The 22,148-nt window shown below is 56.9% G+C and overlaps 1 protein-coding gene across 3 annotated transcripts; it reads right to left on the reverse strand.

Moving 5' to 3' along the window:
* Positions 1-1,345: 1,345 nt before the first annotated feature.
* NTRK1 (neurotrophic receptor tyrosine kinase 1) lies at positions 1,346-20,640 on the reverse strand. 3 transcript variants are annotated; one of them, XM_004284532.3, is made up of 17 exons: positions 20,338-20,640; positions 17,102-17,176; positions 16,755-16,826; positions 14,841-14,909; positions 13,986-14,131; positions 13,591-13,733; positions 11,194-11,326; positions 8,573-8,899; positions 8,118-8,135; positions 7,894-7,946; positions 7,522-7,624; positions 6,868-7,014; positions 6,415-6,545; positions 6,043-6,215; positions 3,538-3,778; positions 3,013-3,171; positions 1,346-1,739 (listed from the first exon to the last, which is right to left on the reverse strand). In XM_004284532.3, exons 1-17 carry the CDS (start codon positions 20,625-20,627, stop codon positions 1,554-1,556), a joined length of 2,466 nt encoding a protein of 821 aa, XP_004284580.2. In that variant the 5' UTR covers positions 20,628-20,640; the 3' UTR covers positions 1,346-1,553. The 3 variants fall into 3 exon arrangements, 2 of the variants coding, with proteins under 2 accessions (XP_004284580.2, XP_049557969.1); XR_007473492.1 differs by lacking the exons at positions 1,346-1,739; positions 3,013-3,171 and adding an exon at positions 4,296-4,453 and having other exon boundaries at positions 3,641-3,778; XM_049702012.1 differs by lacking the exons at positions 1,346-1,739; positions 3,013-3,171 and having other exon boundaries at positions 3,684-4,453.
* Between the last annotated feature and the right edge of the window lie 1,508 nt (positions 20,641-22,148).

The raw sequence follows: 22,148 nt of genomic DNA on the forward strand, positions 1-22,148 counted from the left end.
CTCTTTCTCCTTCTCTGTTTGCACTCTCAGCCTGTCTCCACGTCTTTAGGTCCTGTCCCTCTCTGTGTCTGCATTGTCTCTCTCTTTGCACTGTCTCTGGGCTCACCTGTTGGATTTGACCCCCTGACCCTGTCTCTCCCAGCACGTTCCAACCTCCTCTCCTCTCAATCACTTCTGCTTAAGCCCTCCCTCCCGGGGGTGGCGCAGCAGCAGCCCCACCCAGCCCAGGGCATGAGAGGAGGGCCTTTGAACTTGGCCCTCAAGGACCAGACCCCCCCATCAATCAGCCCGCAGCCCTGGGTCAGACCTCCATTAGCACTAACCAGCCTGGACAAGAGGCAGACACCATCGGGCTAGGCCTAGGGGTGATAAGACCCAGATTGAATCAGCGGGTGGGGAGAGCTGGGCACCCAGGGACATGAGGCAGCCACGCCATTAGCCCTGAGGAGCCATGGGGAGCGTGGGTTATTGCAGGAGCTGGGCAGGTGATTGGAAGTGATGGGGCCGAGGGTGGGAGGAAATTGCTCCCCCCTGGCTCCAGGGTGAGGAAGATGGGGGCAGGGCCCAGGTCCTGGGGTGGGGGACCTCACCCAGCCTCGGAGCTGACAGAAGCCTCGGGCCAGTGGTGTTCCAAGGGACAGAGGGGAAGGGAGAGCTTACCTCCTCCCTCGGGCAGAATGGAATGGGGAGATGGCTTGGTCCTTAGGAAATAGCCACCTTGCTCAATTCCTGGCCTCCAGGTATGGACCTCAAAGCACTTAGAGCCAAGAAGTGACAGAGGGGAAGGAACAAGGGGTCCTGCTTCCCTCAACCATGCCTTTATCCTACTCCTTCCCTGTCCCTGCCACATGTACACACACACACACACACACACACGTGCGCATGCATACGCATGTGTGCTCTCATGCACACATGCGCCCACATACGCAAGCTGTCCCCCCCCTTTTCTTTCTCAACCTTTTGTTGTATTGTGTGCTTGCTCTGTTCTGGGCGCACCAATACAAGGAACACTCACCCCACCAACGCTTCCATCCTGTCCACCTCCACATCTAACTTCAATCCCTCCTACTGCAGCCTTCCTGAGTGAAATACAGAGATAGGCAATTAGGGTCTGAAGGTCCGGGAAGCTTGACCTGAGGCTGCCTCACCGCCAGGCGGACAAGATGACCATGGGACTGGGAGGCAAACCACAACTACGAGGTGGAGGTGACAGCTGCATGCGGTAGGGGTAGGTGGCTGAGGTTAAGCAGAGAGGGGGAGGATCCCAGAGAATCATCCCCCTACCTGGGTCCCGATAACCCCCTCCCAGAACGACATCATCCCAAGAATTGGCAAGAGACACAGCCAAGGGATAATAAATATAATTGCTATTGCGGAACCCTGCCTAGAGAAGCAGGAACATCCTCTGCTCCCAGACCCCACCTGTCCCCTCCCGCATGCTGAGGGTGAGTTAGATGCTTTGAGATCACCCTGGGGCTGCTGGGAGCCGTGGGGGTCGCTGAGGGCAGGCTGCAGTATTCCGGCTACTCAGCCCCAGCCCCTGGGCCAGCCTCCTAGCCCAGGACATCCAGGTAGACAGGAGGCGCCTGGGCAAGGGCTTGCAGCCGGGTGTGCACATCCTTGATGCTGTGGCGTTGTTGGGGCTCCCGCTGCCAGCAGCCTCGCATAATGGCGTAGACCTCTGGTGGGCAGGCACGCGGCCGCTCCAGCTCACGTCCCTGTGTGATGCACTCGATCGCCTGGGGCCACCAGAGGGAGAGAGAAGAGGGCATACTGGGCTGCGGGCAGGAGAGTGAGGCCAGACCCAGCACTGCCTCTGCCTCATGGAAGCTCCCAAGGCAGGTCATACGATATGTCTGGGCCTCATAGCTACTAATAGTCTGAAAGGATGCAGTGAATCCCAAGATTCCTTTCCACTCTGACACTGAGCAGTGGAAGGATTAAAGCTAGAGAGACCCTGGGAGGGTTGGGCTGGGGTAGAATTGTATCTCGAAGGGCTGGAATCAGACCCTAGGAAGACTTGCCAGGTGGGCTAAGGAAGGGGAGGGGCCAAGGCATTTGCCAAATCCATCAGTTTAGTGTTGAGGGCTACATGGAAGAAGGGAAGGGTTCTCCATCTCTCAGCTCCAGAGGGCAAAAAGAAAAAAGATCAGGGTTGCAGGTAAAGGCCTTGAAAAGTGGCTGGCTTGCATTTTAAGGTAGAGGGCAACCCCACTTTTTTTCTCTTCTGTAGGTGCCACTCTGTGGGGACCTAGCTGCTCTTAAAAGACAACTGCAGCAGGAAAGATCAAAGTTAAACTCCAGGAAGGACTGCAAGAGCAGCTAAGGGATCCAAAGAAGGAGAGACTGTGGCAGGGAGATGCTTGAAGAGCCTGGCGTCTCTTCCCACCTTCTTCCCTCCCTCGCCATTAGAGGGCTTGGGTTATGGGTGGCACTAATTCCATTCCTTCTCTCAGTGCTTGAGAAAATTAAAATCTATAACCCTCTCTCCCACGCCACCAGCCTCCAGGGAGCAGACTGCATTAGGAGGAGATATGGAAACTGACAGCTGCGAGCCAAGGAGGGGGTGGGGGGAGCTGCTCTGGGAGAGGGAACACCTGTGTCCAGCCAGGAGAGCAAGGGGAGGTGTAGGACCATCCTTCTTACAGTCTAACCTCCAGCCTCCCTGCTGCAGCGTCAGGCCCTCTCGTGCTGTGTTCCTCTTTCCATGTCTCTCCCTTTCACCCTGATGATGCCTACTAGGTCTATAAAATGCAGCTAGGGATGGAGGTCTGGGCTCCATTTATAAGTGCTTTGAGGTTCCCCCAGGAGCCAGTTAGAATAGGAGAAGGAAGAATGTGAGAAAAGAACAGGGTTGGGGTGGAGAGAGCAGTGTCAGCAGGATGCTGGGTGGGTGCCCGGCCTGCCGGCAGTGGGATGAGGGGCAAAAGGGGACAGAATTTCCTGAAAAAGCGACCCGAAGGGGCGGGGAAAGGGTGGCCGGCAGGGAATGACCCGTGGAGTGGGGCTGACCTCTGTGTTGGAGAGCTGGTACCAGGGTTGCTTGCCGTAGGTGAAGATCTCCCAGAGCACCACGCCGAAGCTCCACACGTCGCTCTCGGTGGTGAACTTGCGGTAGAGGATGCTCTCAGGTGGCATCCAGCGGATAGGCAGCATGGTGCGGCCTCCCACCTGCCGGCGTGCGGGCGCTGCGTCACCTCCTGCGGGCGCCCACCGCGGACAGCCTCTCCTGACGCATGACGCAGACCCGCCCCCAGTCCCGTCATTAAAAATAAATAGAAGTGGCTCTCCCGCCCAGGGCTAAAAGGGAAAAACCGATGGTGCCCGTTTCCCTCCGTGATAGTGGAGACAGACCCTCCTCCACTGGGGGCCGAGGGGGTAGGAGGAGGGTTAAAAACCAGAGCCAGAGAGCCTCAGACACCACACCGCCTGAGGAAGAGGAGGGCGTGCCCAGCAAGGGCAGGCACTGGAGGGGGACTCGGCATTAGCGTGTCTACAGTTTGGATGCTGTGGGAGGGGTCGGGGTGAAAGACTTACGCGGTAATAGTCGGTGCTGTAGATATCCCTGCTCATGCCGAAATCGCCGATCTTGACCACTAGTCCCTGACCCACCAGACAGTTGCGCGTGGCCAGGTCCCGATGCACGAAGTGCAGACCCGCCAGATACACCATCCCCGCGGCGACCTGGCTAGCCACGGCCAGCAGCTGCCCCAGGCCCAGAGGCCCTGGAGCCACGTCCTCCCCGCCAGCCAACAGCTTGGCATCAGGCCCGTGGGACCTTCGAGAAAGAGTGAGGGAGAAGGATAGGCTGGGAGGAGAGAACCCCCAGGAGCCTGAGAGAAGGGAGCCCAGGGAGCTGGGGGTGGGGGGTGGGGGAAGGGACTCAGGGAATGTAGGAAGGAAAGAACAGGGGAGGCAGCTGTCTGGAGGGACCGGGATGGGGGCCGGCTGGTGTGCCCCACCTCTAGAGCTTCCACTGGTGCCCACACTTTCCACATTAATGCCTTCCTCTCAGGCAGCCCCCTTGAACTCCAAGCCCACTGGAGCTGCCCACTGGCCCCTACATCTCTTGCCCGGGTACACCTCCGACTCAGCCCTTGCGAAGACGCTCAGCATCTTCCCCCAGGCCTGCCCCTGCCTCAATGAAGGGAGCATCCCCCACCCAGGCTGTGAGCCTGAAATCTGGTAGTCCTCGATTCCTGTCTCTCTCACCTTTGCCCTCGGTATCCAGCCTTCCTTCCAAAGGTTTCCAGGATGCCCTCCTCCTCCCCACAGCCATCCCTCTAGACCAGTACCTGATCATTCATCTCCATTCCCCAAATATTCCTTCTTCTGAAGCTGTCTGAGCTGTAGGTTTTGTCAGTACTGCCCTTTCCTACTGGCCAACTTTCTCCTCAACAATTTATTTCTTCACTTATTCCGGGTAACATCTCCAACGTGCCAAGCACCAGAGCTACAGGGGAGGGTAGGATGCAGATAAACAGGTTACAGCAGTGCAATGTGGCGAGCACCTGCTGGGCACTCAGGGTAGGGATGGAAGAAGTCAGGGAAGGCTTCATGGAAGAAGAGACATCTAAACTGAGACTCAAGCCCTTGGGAAGGGAGGTGGGTAAGCCACTTGAAGGGGTCGGGGACAGGGGTGGGTGAAGGGGCTGGGAAGGAGAGCCAGCATACCAGGCAGAGGTAGAGGCCCAGAGGCGAGTAGAAATAGAAATAGGCCCTTCCTAGGGGAAGTCTTCCAGACTCATCTAGGAGCTTTCATGTTTCCCTCCTTCGGTTTCCCCGTGCTCTTGCCACTATATAAAGCTGCTTTTCCTCCATCCTGGACCCCAGATGGATCCTGGCTTGCATCTGGTCCCTAGCACACAGCCCACACCACATCTGGTGAGTAAGGGGAAGGGCTCCCCTTTGGCCTCCTCTTGACTTGGGTTCCTCTGAACAAATTCACCTCCACATTTAACCTCAGGTCTGCCCTCACCTCCTTCCCTCTCCACATCCTCCATTGGCTCCTCCCCATGCTCAAGATAAGCTCACACTCTGGGGTCTCTCCCAGCTGAATTTTGCAGCCTGGCTACATGAATGACCTGACACTCCCAAAGGGATGTTTGGAGACCAAATCACTACCATCAGCTGTACAAACACACTCATCCAGAACCACAGTCCCCCGTTGTCCCTCTTACTGGTAGGGAAACTGAGGTCAGAGAGGAAATCTACTTGGCAAAGTAGGCTCAGCTAATAAGTCACAGTTGATTCCAAACCCTGGCCCTTTCCCTGCCTCACACTGCCCCAACCTCACAGGGGGTCCACCTCATCGGAGTAGGACTCGACGAAGGGAATATGTGACCATCACAGTCAGGGGTTGAGAGCGGGGCTCTGCCTGGGGTCACATCTCCCTGGACCATTTGTTACCTGTGTGCCCTTGAGCAAGTCACTTAACCTCTGTAAGCCTCATCTGAGAAATGGGTACATTTCTTGAAGCTATTAAAATTATCAGTACAAATTAGTTGACATATCAGAGTTGTTCTGTCCAAAGCCAAAGAAACGAATTTTTGGTAACTTTCTTCATATATGCTAGGAGACTATGAAAAATAAGTATACGTTTACATTATTATACAGACATATATGTATAAGCACAGACAGTCATAATTAGAATGAATTATAAAATATATAGCATAGTGCCTGGAGCGTGGAGAGTGCCTGATAAATGCCTGTTATTGCTGTTATCGTAGTTATCAAAACTGCCACCTCTTACAGGCCTGGCTTCTGTGTGCCACACGCAAGTGCACACACACTTTGCAAAGCCCACCCATCCTGAAGATTCAGCTCCTGACTTCTGCTAAGGCAACCTCCCTGACAGTGCCGCTCTGTCCTCCGCACGGACTCTCCTCACATTCACACATTTGCCTCACACTTGCCTTGCGGACAGGGCCTTCCTGCTTCTTCTTGGTGTCCCACCCCCCGCAGTTCAGCAGACAAGCAGGGATGTGCTTGTAGGGAAGGGACGACGGGCCAGGGGCCAGCGCCAGGGCTGGGCCCTCATACCGGAGGAAGCGGTTGAGGTCACCGTGCCGCATGTACTCAAAGACCATGAGCAGCGGGCGGCCCTCCGTGCAGACGCCAAAGAAGCGCACGATGTGCTGGTGCTGCAGCATGGTGAGCAGCTCGGCCTCCCGCTGGAAGTCCTGCCTGGCACTCTCAGACACCTCCTTCAGCGCCTGGATGGCAGGGGCGGGGACAGGCCTGGGTGAGGGCCCAGCCTTGACCTCTCCACGTCCAAGGTGACCCATCCACCCACAAGGCGTGAACCATGCCGGACCCCAGCCTCCCACCCACCAGCCTGAGCACCCCATCCTGGAATGATGGTGCTCTGGGAGGGGGGCCCGGGCCAGCAATATCGCTTGGCCAAGGTCTTACCTTGACGGCCACTAGCATCTTGTCCTGCTCAGGCAGCAGGCTGTGGCATTCAGCTAGGAAGACCTTCCCAAAGGCGCCCTCGCCCAGCTCCCACTTGAGCACGATATCCCGGCGCTTGATGTGATGAACACCTGCGGGGGGCTTGCAGGGTCAGACAAGAGTCCCAGTCTTGGGAAGGATGGGACAGGGGCAAGGACAGGACTGTCCAGCAGGGCTGTGCTCTGCACAGGGGGTTCCAGGCAAAGGGGAGGATGGACACTGAAAGTGAGCCTTCACACCTTCACCAAGCCCCATGACATGATGTGGACGGGTGGCAGCGGGGTGGGAGGGAAGGCTTGTTCAGGCCTGGGGTGGGCAAAGGCAATGACACACAGGGGCTTCTACATATGCACACACACATGTGCAAACACACACACACACAGGCTCGCCCGCACCCTTGACCCAGCCCCTCACAGGCATCACTGAAGTACTGTGGGTTCTCAATGATGTGGCCTTGGAGCCCAGAGCTTTTGCCCTCGCTGGGAGACAAGGAGCTGCCACCCAATGTCATGAAATGCAGGGACATGGCCAGTCCATCCTCTGGAGCCAGCACGGTGGGGCCTGGGAAGGAGACACAGTAACATGGAGGGGTCACAGCCCAGGCACACGCTCTAGCTCCTGTCAGGTTGCAGGGTGCCAGGTGACCCCACCTCATAACTTGCACGGGAGGAACAGAAGAGCTAGGAAGCCAGACAGCAGGCAGGAGGAAGGGGAGGCACTATGGCCATTCTCTGTCTGGCTCCTGTCCAACCCCAGGCCCCGTGGGCCACGAGAGAACTCCCCCACTGCTCCCCCCGCAGAGCCCAGACCTCCCAGATCCACTTAGTGTTTGACTACAATCCAGCCACCAATTAGCAGATGCTACCTCTGAAACCACCCCGGCTCCAGCACCGACACACTCATACTCACGAGCCCCATAGCCTGTCCTTGTATACCCCAAACACACACTCTGCAGAACTCCACGTGTGCACAGGCCCTCACACAGCGGACAGAGTGGGGAAGAGCCAGCAGGAAACAAAGCCAGATGGACGGACTGACAGACAGCCATTCTGCAGCCCCCCAACTCACGGTTGATCCCAAACTTGTTCCTCCGTCCACATTTGTTGAGCACAAGAAACGTCGTAGAAAGGAAGAGGCAGGCAAAAACAGCCAGGCCCACGGCCATGGAGACCTGAGGGTGTGGGGTGGTCAGATTTGGGCGTTGTCTGCACTCTCAGAGCTCCCCCATAGCAAACTGTTTCTCCGTCCTGCATAGATGCCCAGAGCCAGGCCCGCAGACCTGCCTCCTCCTCCCCTGGGTCACGGCTGTGAAGGGGGCTGATTAAGCTCAGGCCAGACTCTACTGATCTCTGTGCTCTGACCAGAACCGACATGCAGATGAGCCTCTAGCCCGACTTCCTGATCTAAAGTCCTGGACGAGCTTCCACTTCCCACGCTCACCCCAAAAGGTGTTTCATCCTTCTCCACTGGGTCTCCGGATGTGCTGTTGGTGTCTGTGGGGACACAGGGCAAGAAGGATAGGCTTTGGCACACACGGTGTCTCCTCTACCGACTCCCCACCCTGGCCCCAGCTGACCCCGCAAGGATCAGGTTAACTGTACCCCCTGCCCCAGCCGCAGCTCCAGGGACCAGATAGAACCTGCCCTCCAGCCTGGGCTACTCACCCACCGGCGAGAAGGAGACTGCAGCAGGAGGGAGGAGAGAAAGCGATCAGATGGGGAAAAAAGCAGTGCGTCCCCTTCCCCCTCTGGGACTCATCCCTTCGTGGGTGGGGCTGGGGTGGGGAGGTGGAGCTGCTGGACCTCAAGGGAGAAGATGCACGTGGCCCTTTTCCAGCTGGGCCAGGGATGCCCTGGTGCGTGGCTCTCTCTTCAGCCAGCCCAAGTGAATGGAAGAGCTCAGGGGTTCAGGACTCCTGGGGTTTGGGGGAGGCAGGGGCAAAGGAGGACAGCGCAGAGCTGGACACCAGAACCCCAGGCTTCTTTCTGTCCAAGACCAGGCACTCCAACTTCTGAGGTCAGGATCACAGCAGGAAGTGGGCCAGGCATCCCTGGACACCTGGATCTGTACCCAGGTGGAACCCAGGGATAGGGGGCAGGGTTCAGGGTGGCCCTCACACCGGGGATGGGGTCCTCAGGGTTGAACTCGAAAGGGTTGTCCATGAAGGCGGCCATGACGGAGGCGGCGGCCTGGCCCAAGGGGTTGGTAGCCAGCAGCGTGTAGTTGCCGTTGTTGACGTGGGTGGGCTGGTTGAGGCGCAGGCAGCCGTGTCGCACGGTCTCATTGGCTGCCAGCTCCAGGAACTCGGTGAAGATGAAGCTGGTCTCGTTGAGCACAGAGCCATTGAAGAGCCAGCGCAGAGAGGGCGTGGGCTGCCCGTCCACCGAGAAGGGGATGCACCAGTGGTGCTGCTCCACGGCCGGCTGCAGATGCACACTGGCGGGGACTGTGGGCCAGAGAGGGGGACAGACAGAGTCCGGGAGCAGCTGCGGGCCTGACCAATCCTAGGTGGGGCTGGGAGTGGACAGCTGGAAATCAGGGGGTAGGCTTAAGAGAAACTGGTCAGCAGGCCCTAAGAGGTTCATAAGGAGAGACGTTTTGGAGAAAGCTGACAGTAAATCTGAAATAAATCAGGCAGCAGGTACATAAAACTCAGGCTTAAAGAACTTAAGTGGTGGGTTTAAAGAAAATAAGTAACAGTCCTAGAGAAGTAGGGTACCGGCTTATGGAAATTAGACATGGAGTCTTTTGGATGAGGGATCCAGAAAAATTAAGTGTAATCAAGCCTAAGAAGATCGGGGGCTTCTCTGGTGGCGCAGTGGTTGAGAATCTGCCTGCTAATGCAGGAGACACGGGTTCAAGCCCTGGTCTGGGAGGATCCCACATGCCGCGGAGCAACTAGGCCCGTGAGCCACAAGTACTGAGCCTGCGCATCTGGAGCCTGTGCTCCGCAACAAGAGAGGCCGCGATAGTGAGAGGCCCGTGCACCGTGATGAAGAGTGGCCCTTGCTTGCCACAACTAGAGAAAGCCCTCGCGCAGAAACGAAGACCCAACACAGCCAAAAATAAATAAATACATTAAAAAAAAAAGAAGATCGGGAAGGGGGCCTAAATATCAAACAAATTATATATATATATATATATATATATATATATATATATATATATATATATATATATATATATATATACAGTTTAAAAACTTTTTGAAAAAAGATATGGGTTTGAAATAGACCCAACCTGAAAGAAACAAAAGCCCCTCAATAATAGAAAAAATATATATACATACACACACACAATTGATACTGGAATTCCAGCCAGCACTCATGCAATGGAATACTACTCAGCAGTGAACTGAATGAACTAATAGTTACTCCCATTAACGTGGACGAATCTTACAAAAATAATGTTGAGGGACCTCCCTGGTGGTCCAGTGGTAAAGAATCTGCCTTACAATGCAGGCGACGCAGGTTCAATCCCTGCTCAGGGAGCTAAGATTCCACATGCTGCGGGGCAACTAAGCCCATGCGCCACAACTACTGAGCTCGCGTACCTCAACAAGAGAGCCCGCGTGCCTCAAACTACAGAGCCCAAGCGCTCTGGAGCCTGCGCGTCACAACTAGAAAGAGAAAACCCGCACACGTCAACAAAAGATCCCTCATGCCTCAACAAAGATCCCGTTAAGATCCCGCAACTAAGACCCGATGCAGCCAAAAATAAATAATAAATAAATCTTTAAAAAAATAATAACGTTGAGCAGAAGAAACTAGACACAAAATAATACGAGGTATGATTCCATTTATATAATGTACAAGAACAGACAAAACTCAACCATATTGATAGGGAAGCATACGTGTGTAAAATTCTTTTTAAAAGCAAGGAAATGATTATCACAAAAGTCAGGATGGGGTGGAGGAGAAGGATGGGGTTCTGAATGGGGAGAGGAAGAGAGTGTCTTCTGAACTGCCGGTAAGAATAATTACTGTTTAAGGTGTATATGTTTTATGTACATATCTATGTATGTTATGTTTCACATGAAGAAAAATGTATATAACAGAAGATTTTAAATAATTTGTGGCAGACCTAGGGAAATTAGGCAGTAAGCCTAAAGGGGAACTTAGATGGGGAATTTCTTCTTTTAAAACTAGGATGTAGGGGCTTCCCTGGTGGTCCAGTGGTTAAGAATCCCCCTTCCAAAGCAGAGGTCGCAGGTTCGATCCCTGGTGGGGGAACTAAGATCCCCACATGCCGAGGGGCAACTAAGCCCGGGCCACAACTAGAAAGAAGCCAGCACGCTGCAATGAAGAGCCCGCCCACCGCAATGAAAGATCCCGCGTGCCGCAACTAAGGCCCAACGCAGCCATAAATAAATAACTTAATTAATTAATTAATTAAAAATTAAAAAAAGAAAACTAGGATGTAGGACAAAAGTTCTAAGGAGGAACGGACATGAAGAAATACAGCAGAGCAGTGAGAACGGGCAGGCAGCTGGTGTTGAGGGCTTCAGGTAGCAAGACTTGGGCAGGGGCCAAAAAGAAATCCATCTCCATCCCTCTGGCCTTGACGAGCCCCCAGGACTTCCCTCAAAGGATCAGGTTTTCATGGGAATCTGGAAACAGCTGGGAGGGAGCAGCTGTGGACACACACATCCCACCCCTTTCCTGCAGCCCCCCACGCTCACATCCTCTTTTCAGGGAAGAAGGAATGGGGGTGGGCTCAGGGGCAGTCATTGGGACTCACAGGAGACGTTGACCTGGACAGAGACTTCAGCCCGGCCCACGTCATTCTCCGCCCAGCACGTCACGTTCTTCCTATTGAGGTCACTGGTGACATTGGCCAGGGTCAGTCCCAAGGACGGCAGACTCCCAGATTGCTGGGTCAGAGAAGAAAGGGGAAAATCAAGAAAAGCTTCAGCTAGCTTGGGATTGGAGGCAGGGTGGCTGGAGCTGATGTCTTTGGGGAGCCTCTCTGGGCCAGATGGAAAAGGGAGGAAGGCCGGGAGGGAGGGGAAGGAAAAAGGTGTGGGAGAGAATATAGCAGAGAACGGCCCTCCTTTAGAGCTTGTTTGCAGGTTCTCCTGGATCATTTGTTTAATGATCTGAAAACTCTAGAACACAACCAATAACCTCAAAATAGGCATAAAGTACCCCAAGCCATAAAACCACCCATCTAAACAGCTAAATGTCACAAATCCCAAGTACTTCATATGCACAACTAATTGGAAAACCAGCTAGGACCTCACCACCTACTCATTCTTGTCTTACACATATTTCTAAGAAATTTAGTCTCAGCCCAAGGAAGATCAGAAACAAAGAGATGGTGCTGGTAACAGGGCAGCAGTTAGAAGCAACGGTAGAATCATGGTGACTACCTTTGGCAGATGGAAAAAGAGAGTGAAGTTAGAGAGAAGCTAAGTGACTTGGTTCTGAATCGTCATCAAAAGACTGAATCCGATTCAGATTCTCTTCCTAAGACACCATGGACGTTATATGGCCTTAAGACAATTCTTAATCTCGCTGAACCAAGATTTTCTTATTTTGTAAGCTGAAGAGGTAAACAAAATGACCTTTTGACATTTTAGAAAGCTATTTTCATAAAATGATGAAAACAGATGAAGTAGTGGACAAATCTGATTTATCTGGAAATTTTGTAAATGTGGAATCCCTTGAATAAATACCACAAAAGGTGAAGTTTCTCTGGGCTTCCACTGGAATATGTGAGTTCAAAGATTCCAGAGGAGCTCTGCAGCCTCTTATGCAAGGCCTGGGTTCCAGCCACCCCAAGGGGAAGCCCTGCCCTAAGGTTCTCTCGGCTGTCCCATCTCCTCCAAGTCACCCTGGGGTATGGGGTCCCGTGAACTCTTCCCTTGGAGCTGCTCTGCCACCCTTCACACTCCTGAGGGGGACCAGCCTCCCCTCCCCTCCATTTAACCCAGTTAGGCTATGGCTTTTCTATAGGAAGTCTCCAGAAAACAGAAGTGGTAGCAAACATGTAAAGCTCCCAAAGAGAAAAGCAAAAACCTGCAACTTCCCAAAACAGCTTATCAAAGGTCTCTCCACAGATGGTCATGCCCAGCCTCTTGCTTCTGTCTTGCCCCCTTTTCCATTACTCACTCTTAGTGGCTTTGATCTCTGGGAGAGGAGGAACCACTCAGTGGCTTGTGGTTCCTCCTTCAACATTGTTCCAGGGCCACCAGCAATTCTGGGGTTGACTCCACTCCCAAAGCGAGGGCCTCCAAATTGGACACCACACCGCTGCTTTCACTGACCCAGATCCTTCCAGGGACTGGACCCTCTGTGTCCACCCATGAGGGGCCAGCTTTCTGGGTGCGCACAGCCCAACGTCGGCCCCTGCTGACCTTGTCCATGAGGCCTCCTGAGTCACCTACAGCTACTCTCAGCTGCCCGTCGCCAGCCTGAGGACAAAGGGCAAGACCTGGGAAGATGCCCAAAGACCGATCTGGATAAGAGGCCGGAGAGTGCCCAGAGGCAGGCAGGACATCAGAAGGCCATCATGTCTACCTCCTCAGCTGACAGATAAGAAAACCAAAATGCAGGCAGACTGAGGGATTTTTCCAAAAGTCACTCCAAGAATTAATTAGTGAGAGAGCTGGAACCAGACCTGTGCCTCCTTTATTAATATGCTCATCACACACTCAAGAGGATGTTGCTTCCAGAATCTCTAGAAAATGACCAAAAGGACCCCAAGAACTGGCCTGGGTGCAGGACCGCAAATATTGTGCCCTGTCCCTGGTTCTCAGTTTCCTTATCTGGAAAGGAGGTGGATGGGAGAGTTGGTCTGTTGGGCTCCCCTGCTCAGCTCCAATATGTGAGGGCTCTGTGACCCTCTCTCTTGTGGCCAGCACCGTGATCCCAGAGCGGGGACCTAAGTTTTGGTGGATCGGTGGAGCCTGGGGTCCTTGCTGGGCCGGGGCCTGGCCTGAGGGCATGTGCATGCCTGCGGCTGCCCAGCAGCTCAAGCCTTAGTCCCAGGGGTCTAAACCATCTCTGTCCATCCCTCACCCTTTATGTGCTTCTTATTTGTTGTCTCTCTTTCCCTGTCTTTGTCTCCTGTACTCTGTGCAGGCCTCGAATCAGGAGGGGGGCATGGGGGCACGGGCGGTGGAAGGCTTCTCACCATCACCGTGGCTGACTCCTCCAGCTCCGTGAAGATCCAGCCAGCCTGCTCCAGGCCCTGCCCCTCCACCTGGCACTGCAGCAACACGTCGTCCCCCACGTCCACGGAGGCATTGGGCATCTGGACCTTCAGCGTGGGCACACCTGGTGGCCCAGGATGCCCAAGGGGCGTTAGAGCTGGGAGCGGCCTCCAAGCCCCGCCCAAGGGCTCCTCAGAGACCCTGCCCCTGCCCCCCAGAGACCCTGCCCCTGCCCCCCAACCTTCAGTTTCCCCCAGCTCTTGCCAATGCCCGTTTCCCAGTCCCTCTTCAGGGCTCACCCCCTGAGCCCTGCCCAGTGCCCTCTCCCCAAGCATGGTGCTCTTTCCCAGCCCCTCACACCACCTCCAGCACGTACCGCAGCTGGTGTTGGACATGAGGGCAAGGGGCCCCTGCCCGGGACACTGCAGCTTCTGTTCCCGCACTCCGCCCAGCCCCTCCTCCTCCCAGCGCTGCAGCCAGAGCAGGGCACAGGTACAGTGCAGGGGGTTCCCCGACAGGACTCTGGTGGGTGTGGGGGACACCAAGAGAGTCAGGGGAAGGGCAGATGTGAAGGAGTACTACAGCAAGAGGGAGTGCAGTTAGACAGCAGGGTGGACTGTCTAGAGGTGAAGGAGTGGGGACACAGGAGAAATTCCTCTCATGGACCCCCCTATAGAATAGAATGCTGAAAGTCAAAGATAGCCAGCTGTGGGCTACATGGAATTCCCTCACCTGGGATCCCCAGGGTGACAAGCCAGGTGAGGGCTCCAAGTAGGGTGACAAGAAGAGAAGGGCACAGCCTTCCGGGGTGACCCAGAGGCCTCAGGCGCCCACCAAACAAACATGGACCACGGCCGTCCCACCCATCCCATGAACACTGTGGGCGGATATGCCGGCGTGCACAGGCCCCGAGAACCATGCCAGCCCCCGGCCCCCCAAGCACACACGCAATCAGTTGTCCAGGCCAGCTCTCCACCCCCCACCCCAAATGTGCCCAGGGCAATCACCACCTCAATGGTGGGCCTGCTGCTTCTGCTTCGATGGGGGGTTCACAACATGCATATGGACAGCCAAACACGCGGCCCCAGAGAGAACACCCCACCCCCAAAGTTCCACACAGACACAGCGACACATACCTTCACACAGAGGTTCAAGTGCCCGAGTGCACACGCACACACACACACACACACACACACTTGCCGCTCTTGACCCTGGAAGTCCCCACACTCACAGTTCCTGTAGGGAGAGGCCCTGGACGGTTTTCCAGGAGAGAGACTCCAGAGCATTGAAGGACAGATCCCTGCGGGAGTTGAGACAGAGCAGACAGACCCTGTGAGCCAGCGACCTCGCTCTGACCCAGTGTGAGGGAGGGGAGGAGCCAGGAGGAAGCTGACATCTGGCTCCCCCGACCCCAGCCCTGGCAACTACAACCAGCCCACGAGTCACTGGAGAGGGGGGACCAGTTGGGCTCTCTGAGTCCTGCTCTTCTCCCTGGGACAACAAGGGTTAACCGCACTGAACCCCCTCCCCAGACCCCAGGGAGGCGGGGTGGTCTGAGGGAACAGCCGCTACCCCTCCCCAAGCCTTGGCCCCAGCTGGCAAAGTGCTGAGGCCCCAGCTGGGGGCAGGGGCTCCATCTGTGCTGCCTGCCCACAGAGCCCAGGACGGGGCCAGAGGAGGAGGGGGATCACGGGGCCTCCACACTCCCTTGCCGCCTGCCGGACGCAGTGGTGAGGATCTCAGAGTCCTTCCCCGGCTTCCCTCCCCACTCCTCCTTCCTTCCCCTCCTCAGGGACTAAGGAAAGCTGGCTGCAAGGGACCCCAGGCCCCCAGTCCCCTAGCTGTAGAGATAGAGAAAGGGAGTTGGGTAAGGGGCCAGCTCCAGGACTCTGCACCCTGCACCAGGCTGCCACTCCGGGGACCCTCTGCCTCTGAGGGGCCTGCCCTGACCCCTCCCCTTGCCTAGCTGTCTTTCAGTTTGTGGAGGCTGAGATGGAGGGTAGCCGCCACAGGGGGATCACAAAGACTACCCGCTTTAGCGCCAGACAGAGCTGAGTGTGCCTCTGTCCTGCCACTTACAGCTGTGTGACCTCAGCCCAGAAACTGAACACGTCTTATTCTCAGAATTCTCATCTATAAAATGGAGATGACACTACCTTTCTCACCAGGTTGATTGTGAAGATTCACTGACCTAAGTATCGTGAGGTGTCACTGAGTACGCTTTTTTTTTTTTTTTTTTTTGCGGTACGCGGGCCTCTCACTGTCGCGGCCTCTCCCGTTGCGGAGCACAGGCTCCGGACGAGCAGGCTCAGCGACCATGGCTCACGGGCCCAGCCGCTCCGCGGCGTGTGGGATCCTCCCAGACCAGGGCACGAACCCGTGTCCCCTGCATCGGCAGGCGGACTCTCAACCACTGAGCCACCAGGGAAGCCCAAGTACACATTTTTAACTGAAGCCCTAGTACACAGTCAGTGAGGGTAACATCACCTCATTTTGTCATCGTTGTTGCTAAATCACGGACACACAGAGCGCTGAGAGTACCCAGCACAGCTCTGAATGGCAGGCTCCCACCACACTTCCCATCTCTCCACCTGCCAGTGGTGAGAGGAGGAGCTGAACTCCTACCCTCAGAGGGGCTGCCAGGGACTCCAAGGGTCTCTCCTTTGGAGGTGTCTCCTGCCCCTCCCCCTCCTCTACGGAAAGGGTGGCTGTGACTCCCAGGGGAGTACACCGAGTGGCAGATCTGATCCCCCAGCTCCCAGGCTATCCCAGGGGCCAGGGAGCAGGTGGGAGATAGAGTCCCGGCCAGAACCCGGGGCCCTGTTCCCGATCCTTGCTCCCTTTGGACTGATGTGTATCTGAGCCCGGGGAAGAAAACGGAGGCAGGCACCTATGAGAAGTGTCCCTGTAGCATGAAGCATGGAAGTGAGACAGCAAGAAGGACCTTCCAGCAGGCAGGGGTGGGAGCTGAGGGCACCGCCATCCCTGAAGTGGATGAGAAGAAGGCCCCAGGAGAACGGGCGGAACGACTTCCCTGACCAGGCTGGGGCCTTCCTCAGAACAGTTCCCTGGGGAGGGCCAAGCCCATTAGCCGCCCAAGCCTAGGTGTCTTCTCACCCCCCTCCGCCCAGCCCTGGCCACTCACAGGCGACGGAGACGAGGAGTGAAATGGAAGGCATCTGGCGCCACGAAACGGAGACCACTCTTCACGATGGTGCTGGGGAGGGTGCAGCAGGATCAACACCGAGGGTCGTAGCCCCCCTGGGTCGCACTCTCTGCCCATGCCAGCCCTCTGGTCCCCCGTGCTGAGCCCTGGACCCCTCCCCACCCTCCTCAAAGCTTTCTCAGCCACCCTGGACCCCTGAGACCACTGAGCTCACTGAGTGGCCAGCCCCTCCGTCCTGAGCCTCTCAGGTCCTCCCACGCCCCTCCCAGGCCCCTTGAGCCCTCCCTGAACCTCTGGTCCCCCAGGCCCTGTGTGGAGCCCCTCACAGGTTTCTCAGCTCCCCCAGGCCCCTCAGGTCACTGAGCTTCAGCTGCCACAGATGCGGCTGGTTCTCGATGTAGCTGTGGGGAGAGGGGATGGGAGTCACAGGGGCCCAGGCCCACACTCGAGTTCCCACACCCACCCACCTCCCTCCCTCCCAATCACATGCGCGTGTGCACACATGCACCCAGTCACACAAAAACCTGTTTACACGCGTACACATGCACAGGCATGCCCACACACGTGCATCCTCATATGCACGGAGACCTACCACCTCACACAGCCACACCGTCCCATGCATGCATCCTCACACCACCACACATGCACACTCTCACACACTCAAGCATGCACACACACAGATGTGTAAATATATGCACAGAGACACATCTCCTCACACACGTCCACACATGCATGCATGAACCCACAGGTGTGCCCGTGTGCGTGCTCACGCTCTCCCACAGGGACAAATATAGCTGCGTAACTCTCACGCGCGCACACACACACGTGAGAATGTGTGGGCATACTCACACTCACAAACACACACAAGTCCATTTGCAGCTTGGCGTTCTGCTTTTAAACACAGAGCCTCTCCTGCACACGCTCAGCAGTAGGGGGTCACGCTGGAAAGCCTGCTTCCACAAAGGGCCCGCGCTCATCCCTGCCACTGCCCCACCCAGCACACAGGAAGCCCTGTGGCCATGTAAATATGCGCTCCCAAACACACCGCTCAGGGGCCACCGCCTGGGCTCACCCACACTGCTGTGCACGCGCACAGGGGCAGACACACACACACACCCCACCCTCTCCCCCTCAAAGCTGGTCCCTCCCCACACTCAAGAAGCAACCCCTCCACCGCCCCCGCCATCTTTCAGCAAAGCGAGCGACAGGCATAGAGGCTGTCAGTCAGAGACCCCTTGAGCCCCTCCCTGCCCCAGGAGGGACCCAGGGAAGAGGAGAGGGGCAATGAGAGGACGGAGTCAGAGTTGGGGACAGTGGAGAGGCGACGAGCGGCTGTGTTTCACAGTGAGAGGGCAACGGGAAGGCTGAGGGTGGGGAGCAGGGTGCAGAAAAACAAAGAGAGAGCGAAACAGGGACACCTAGGAGGAAGGGACTGACAGGAGAAGACAGGCAGCGAGACAGAGACAGAGACAGACAAGGAGAGAGACAGATAAGAAAATGGAGACAGAGGGACAGATAGATAAGCACAGAGAGCCAGAGAAAGCAAGATGGGAAGAAGAGAAAGACAGAAGTAAAAGCAGGCGTGCAGGGCTGGGGGATTTCTGACACCGCAGGCCCTGTCCAGCTTCTGGATCTAACCCGCCAGGGAGTTCCTGAGAAGTCAGCTGCCCTGCAGCGGCACATCAGGCCTGCCCCCACCACACACACCGGGGCCCCTGACTCACTGCCAGTTCTCAGAACTCTCCCCCTCTACCCTGTACTTTCCTCAATTGTGGGAACCGGGACCAGCCTGAATGACCCCTCCCCGCCAGCCCTTCCCAGACTTGGCCCCTGCAGGACAGCCAGGCATCAGGTCCTCAGTCCCCTGAGGTCTAGGGAGTAAAACTCCAGTGACTCTGAGAGAGTAGGTCCCTGTCCTGCCAACCCCCCACCAGCCCCTGCCCAAAAGACCTAGAGCTATAGGGAGCCCGGGAGGGGGTGAGAACGTAGTGTGGCCGGGTGTGTGCAAACTGTCAGGCAGCGTGCTCAAAGCTGCCTCATTCGTTTGGATTCATAATCAATCTGTCTATTCGAGTCCATTATCTCCGCCTTAGCTCTGCGGGTGAGGGAGGAGGAGGGGACCTTGCAGGCGGAGGCAGGGGTTAGACTGCCCCCCCCACCCAGAGGGACAGCTCAGCTCACCACCCTGCATGCCTCCCACCCCCCCAGCCCCAACCTGTCCACACTTCCACCCCCTCCCCCAGCTGTACCTACTAGGGGCTTGGAAGGGAATCAGGAAAAGAGAGGGCTGATGGGGAACATTCAGGAGCCTGGGCCCTGCTTTGAAGGCCCAGAGTGATGAATGGACGGGACTGGGGGTGACAGTCTGGACCTCAGGCCCCCTCCCATCATGCAGAAACCTAGGTCCAGACCAAGACAAGGCCATCTTGCCTCCTCATCTCCCTAGGGCCATTAGGGAGAGAGATCAAGTACCTTCCTGTTAATTACCACAAGATACCCAAGTAACTCAGTGCCAATTATCGCAGGCTGCTCAAGTCACTTCCAGACATCGATGGCCCCTGCCTCAGATACCTTCCAGCCTGTCATACATGAGGCCAGGGCTCCTTGCCCATTCGCTAACCCCAGGCCACAGGAGGAGAATATTCTAGCAGTTCCTTTCTTCTTCTAGAAGTCTTGCTGGCCCCGCCAGCCACATAGAATACTCAAGTATTTTCCAGCCACCACCATGCGATGCTTGAGTACCTCTAGGCCAGTAAGTACAGAATACTCCCATAGGTTTCACCCACTGCTAAAAAGTACTTGAGTATTTTGTAACCAGTTACTGCAGGATGTCAGAGTACTGCAAATGCTGGAGATTCCTCTTAGTTTCCAGTCCCGAAGGGAGGAGAGTCTCTCAGCAAGGCCCCTGACTCCCTGCCCAAAGTAGGGAGACAAGGGTGGTGAGGGAGATGGGGTGGGGAGAGGGAAGCCAGGTGGGGCTCTCATTTCCCACGTCCAAATCAAGAGGTGGTGTGGACAAGAGATGGTGGAAGTGGGAAGAAGAGAGCTCAACCCCCAAGCTACGGCTCCTCAGCGCCTCCCACCTATTCCAGTTCAATTCCCAATTCCAGAGAGAATTGGTATTGCCTGGTCATGACTAGGAAAGGGGAGGGGGCTGATTTCTCCCTGGAAAAGGAAAATGGTGAGGATGCCAAACTGGTGGTGGTGGGGGGGGGATGTCTCTGCGGATAACCAGCCCCTGCATAGGGCAGAGGGTGGACTCCTGGCTGAGCTCCAGAAAGTGGTTTCTAGAAGGCTGGGCTCTCTCAGGTATGGTCCACAGAGAGCCCCCTTTCCTCTCCTCGAAGCTGGCACCGCAGCTGCCCTGAGCCCAACTTCCAGGCAGTAACTGCGGAGGCTGCCAGGGCAGCGGAGGAAAGCCGAGGCACAGCCGCGGGCTGCACGGTATCAGCCTCCTGCCACGCCCGCCCCTGCTGATCCAGCAAGCAAGCGGCAAGCCAGTGCCCACGGGGCACTGCTATGCCCGCCTGTCCCTGCGCCCCCTCGCTCGTCAGACACTCACAGCTCCGTCAGGTTCTCGGCGCCTGGCAGGTGGCGGAGGCTATCCAGGGCCCCAGGCCGGGTGCAGCGCAGCCCCGAAGGGCCGTGGGGGCAGCAGACATCGGGGCAGGGTGCAGCGCCCGCAGATGCCAGCATCAGCCAGGCCAGCAGGCTGCCCGGCCCCGTAGCCCGGCGGTGCCCGCTGAGTTGCCCGCGCCGTCCGCCTCGCAGCATCGCGGCGGCGCCCGCCTCGCCCCGGCCAGGCCGCCGTCTGTGCGCTTCCAGCAGCGGCTGCCTGGCTTCCCGCGACATGTGCGCTGGGCAGTGTTAAAGACCCAGCCGCCAGGAAAGGGCGGAGCCAGCGGCCCCCGCCCGGCCTCGCTCCGCCCCCTCTGACTCCAACCCCTCCCCCTCCTATTCTAAGTCCCCAACTCTGCCCCCACCCTGGCAGCCTACTCCCCCAAGATCCCCCCAGCTCCAGGAGACGCGGAAGGGCAGCCGGAGAACTCCTCGGAGGTGTCTGCTGGAAGTAGGGGAACTGGGAAGTTAATACATTATTTCTCCCAGCCTAAAGAAGCTGTATTTAGGTGGGAGGGGAGATGACTGAGCTTAGGGAAAGCTTGCCGTCCAGGTCATCCTAGCCAGCCCCCGGCCTCAGATCTCACTCCGCACGGGGCGCGTGCCTGAGGGACTGTGCATGTCACTTGGGGTAAATTAGGTGAAACACTCTCTAAAGCCTAGAAAGAAATGGGAAGGGATCCCCAAATGACCAAACGCAGGACCTGGGGAAGGAAAACAGAAGAGACAGAAAGGGAAGGTGTCGCCCCCAAACAGCAGGAGAATGGAGACCCGGGAGCCGAGACGCCGATTTCCAGGCGAGGCCACGGGGTGGCGCTGGAAGCCCGCGCGCAAAGGTGTGAGCTCCTCCGAGGTTAGGTGGGTGGGAGCGCAGTCTGCAGCCCCCACTGCGCGGCGCCTGGTGACCCAGCGTCAGCCACTGACCCGGGCCAGCCGGCACTGGCCCCCAGGCTGGGCAGAGCCAAGCTGGGCTGGGCTGGCATCGATCGCCGTTCTGACAAGAGCATCGATTTCTGCGCGGAGAAATTAATAGCTCTCTTAGCTCCTCGGACGCGGGAGCCGCCCGCGGGCGGAGCTGGGGACCCGTCGGTCCAAGGAGGCCGCGAACCCGGAAAGCCGCGGGTCCCCAGCAGCAGTCAGAGGGCAGGCCCCAGCCCCTTCACCCCGCGGGCCTCAAGCCGGGGAAAGGGGAAGGAAGAGGGGTTCTGGAGGAGGGACTTTTGGAGAAGGGTAGGGCAGACAAGGGCCCAAGGAACCCGCAAAGGAAGCCCTCCGAGAGGAGAGTTTTCTCCACCAGGGCCCCAGCACAGACTGTCCCCCAATTTCCCGAGACAGAGACAGACCGACCAACCAAGTAGCCTGAATTCAGGAAGGTGGCCAGACAGAAGCGGGGCCCCACGGGGTCATTGCCCTCTCCACGAGGATTTTGGTTGGAACCAAGGGGCTTAACTAGGACACAGCCTTGCGCCCGAAAGCAGAAGTGACAGGCTCCTAAGGAGGTTGCCAGGGGCTCAAAGAGGCGAAGGACTTGACTATTCCGGAGACAGGTCGCATTCCCGCCAGGTTTCAAGCTCACCGGGTCGCTGCTGCCAGCAGTTACCCCGCAGGTGTCAAGGCAGCAGGTGGCCGAACTTAGAACCACCCCTCCCCGAGGGGCCCGGTCGCTCGCCGCCGCTCGGCAGGCAGTGCAGCCCCAATTGGGAGAAGTCCGCAGGGGCGAGGGAGGGGGGACCCACCTCAGCCGCAGCGGGGCTG

The sequence above is a fragment of the Orcinus orca genome, chromosome 1 (genome assembly GCF_937001465.1).
Source record: "Orcinus orca chromosome 1, mOrcOrc1.1, whole genome shotgun sequence".
In the NCBI taxonomy this organism is placed as follows: Eukaryota; Metazoa; Chordata; class Mammalia; order Artiodactyla; family Delphinidae; genus Orcinus; species Orcinus orca.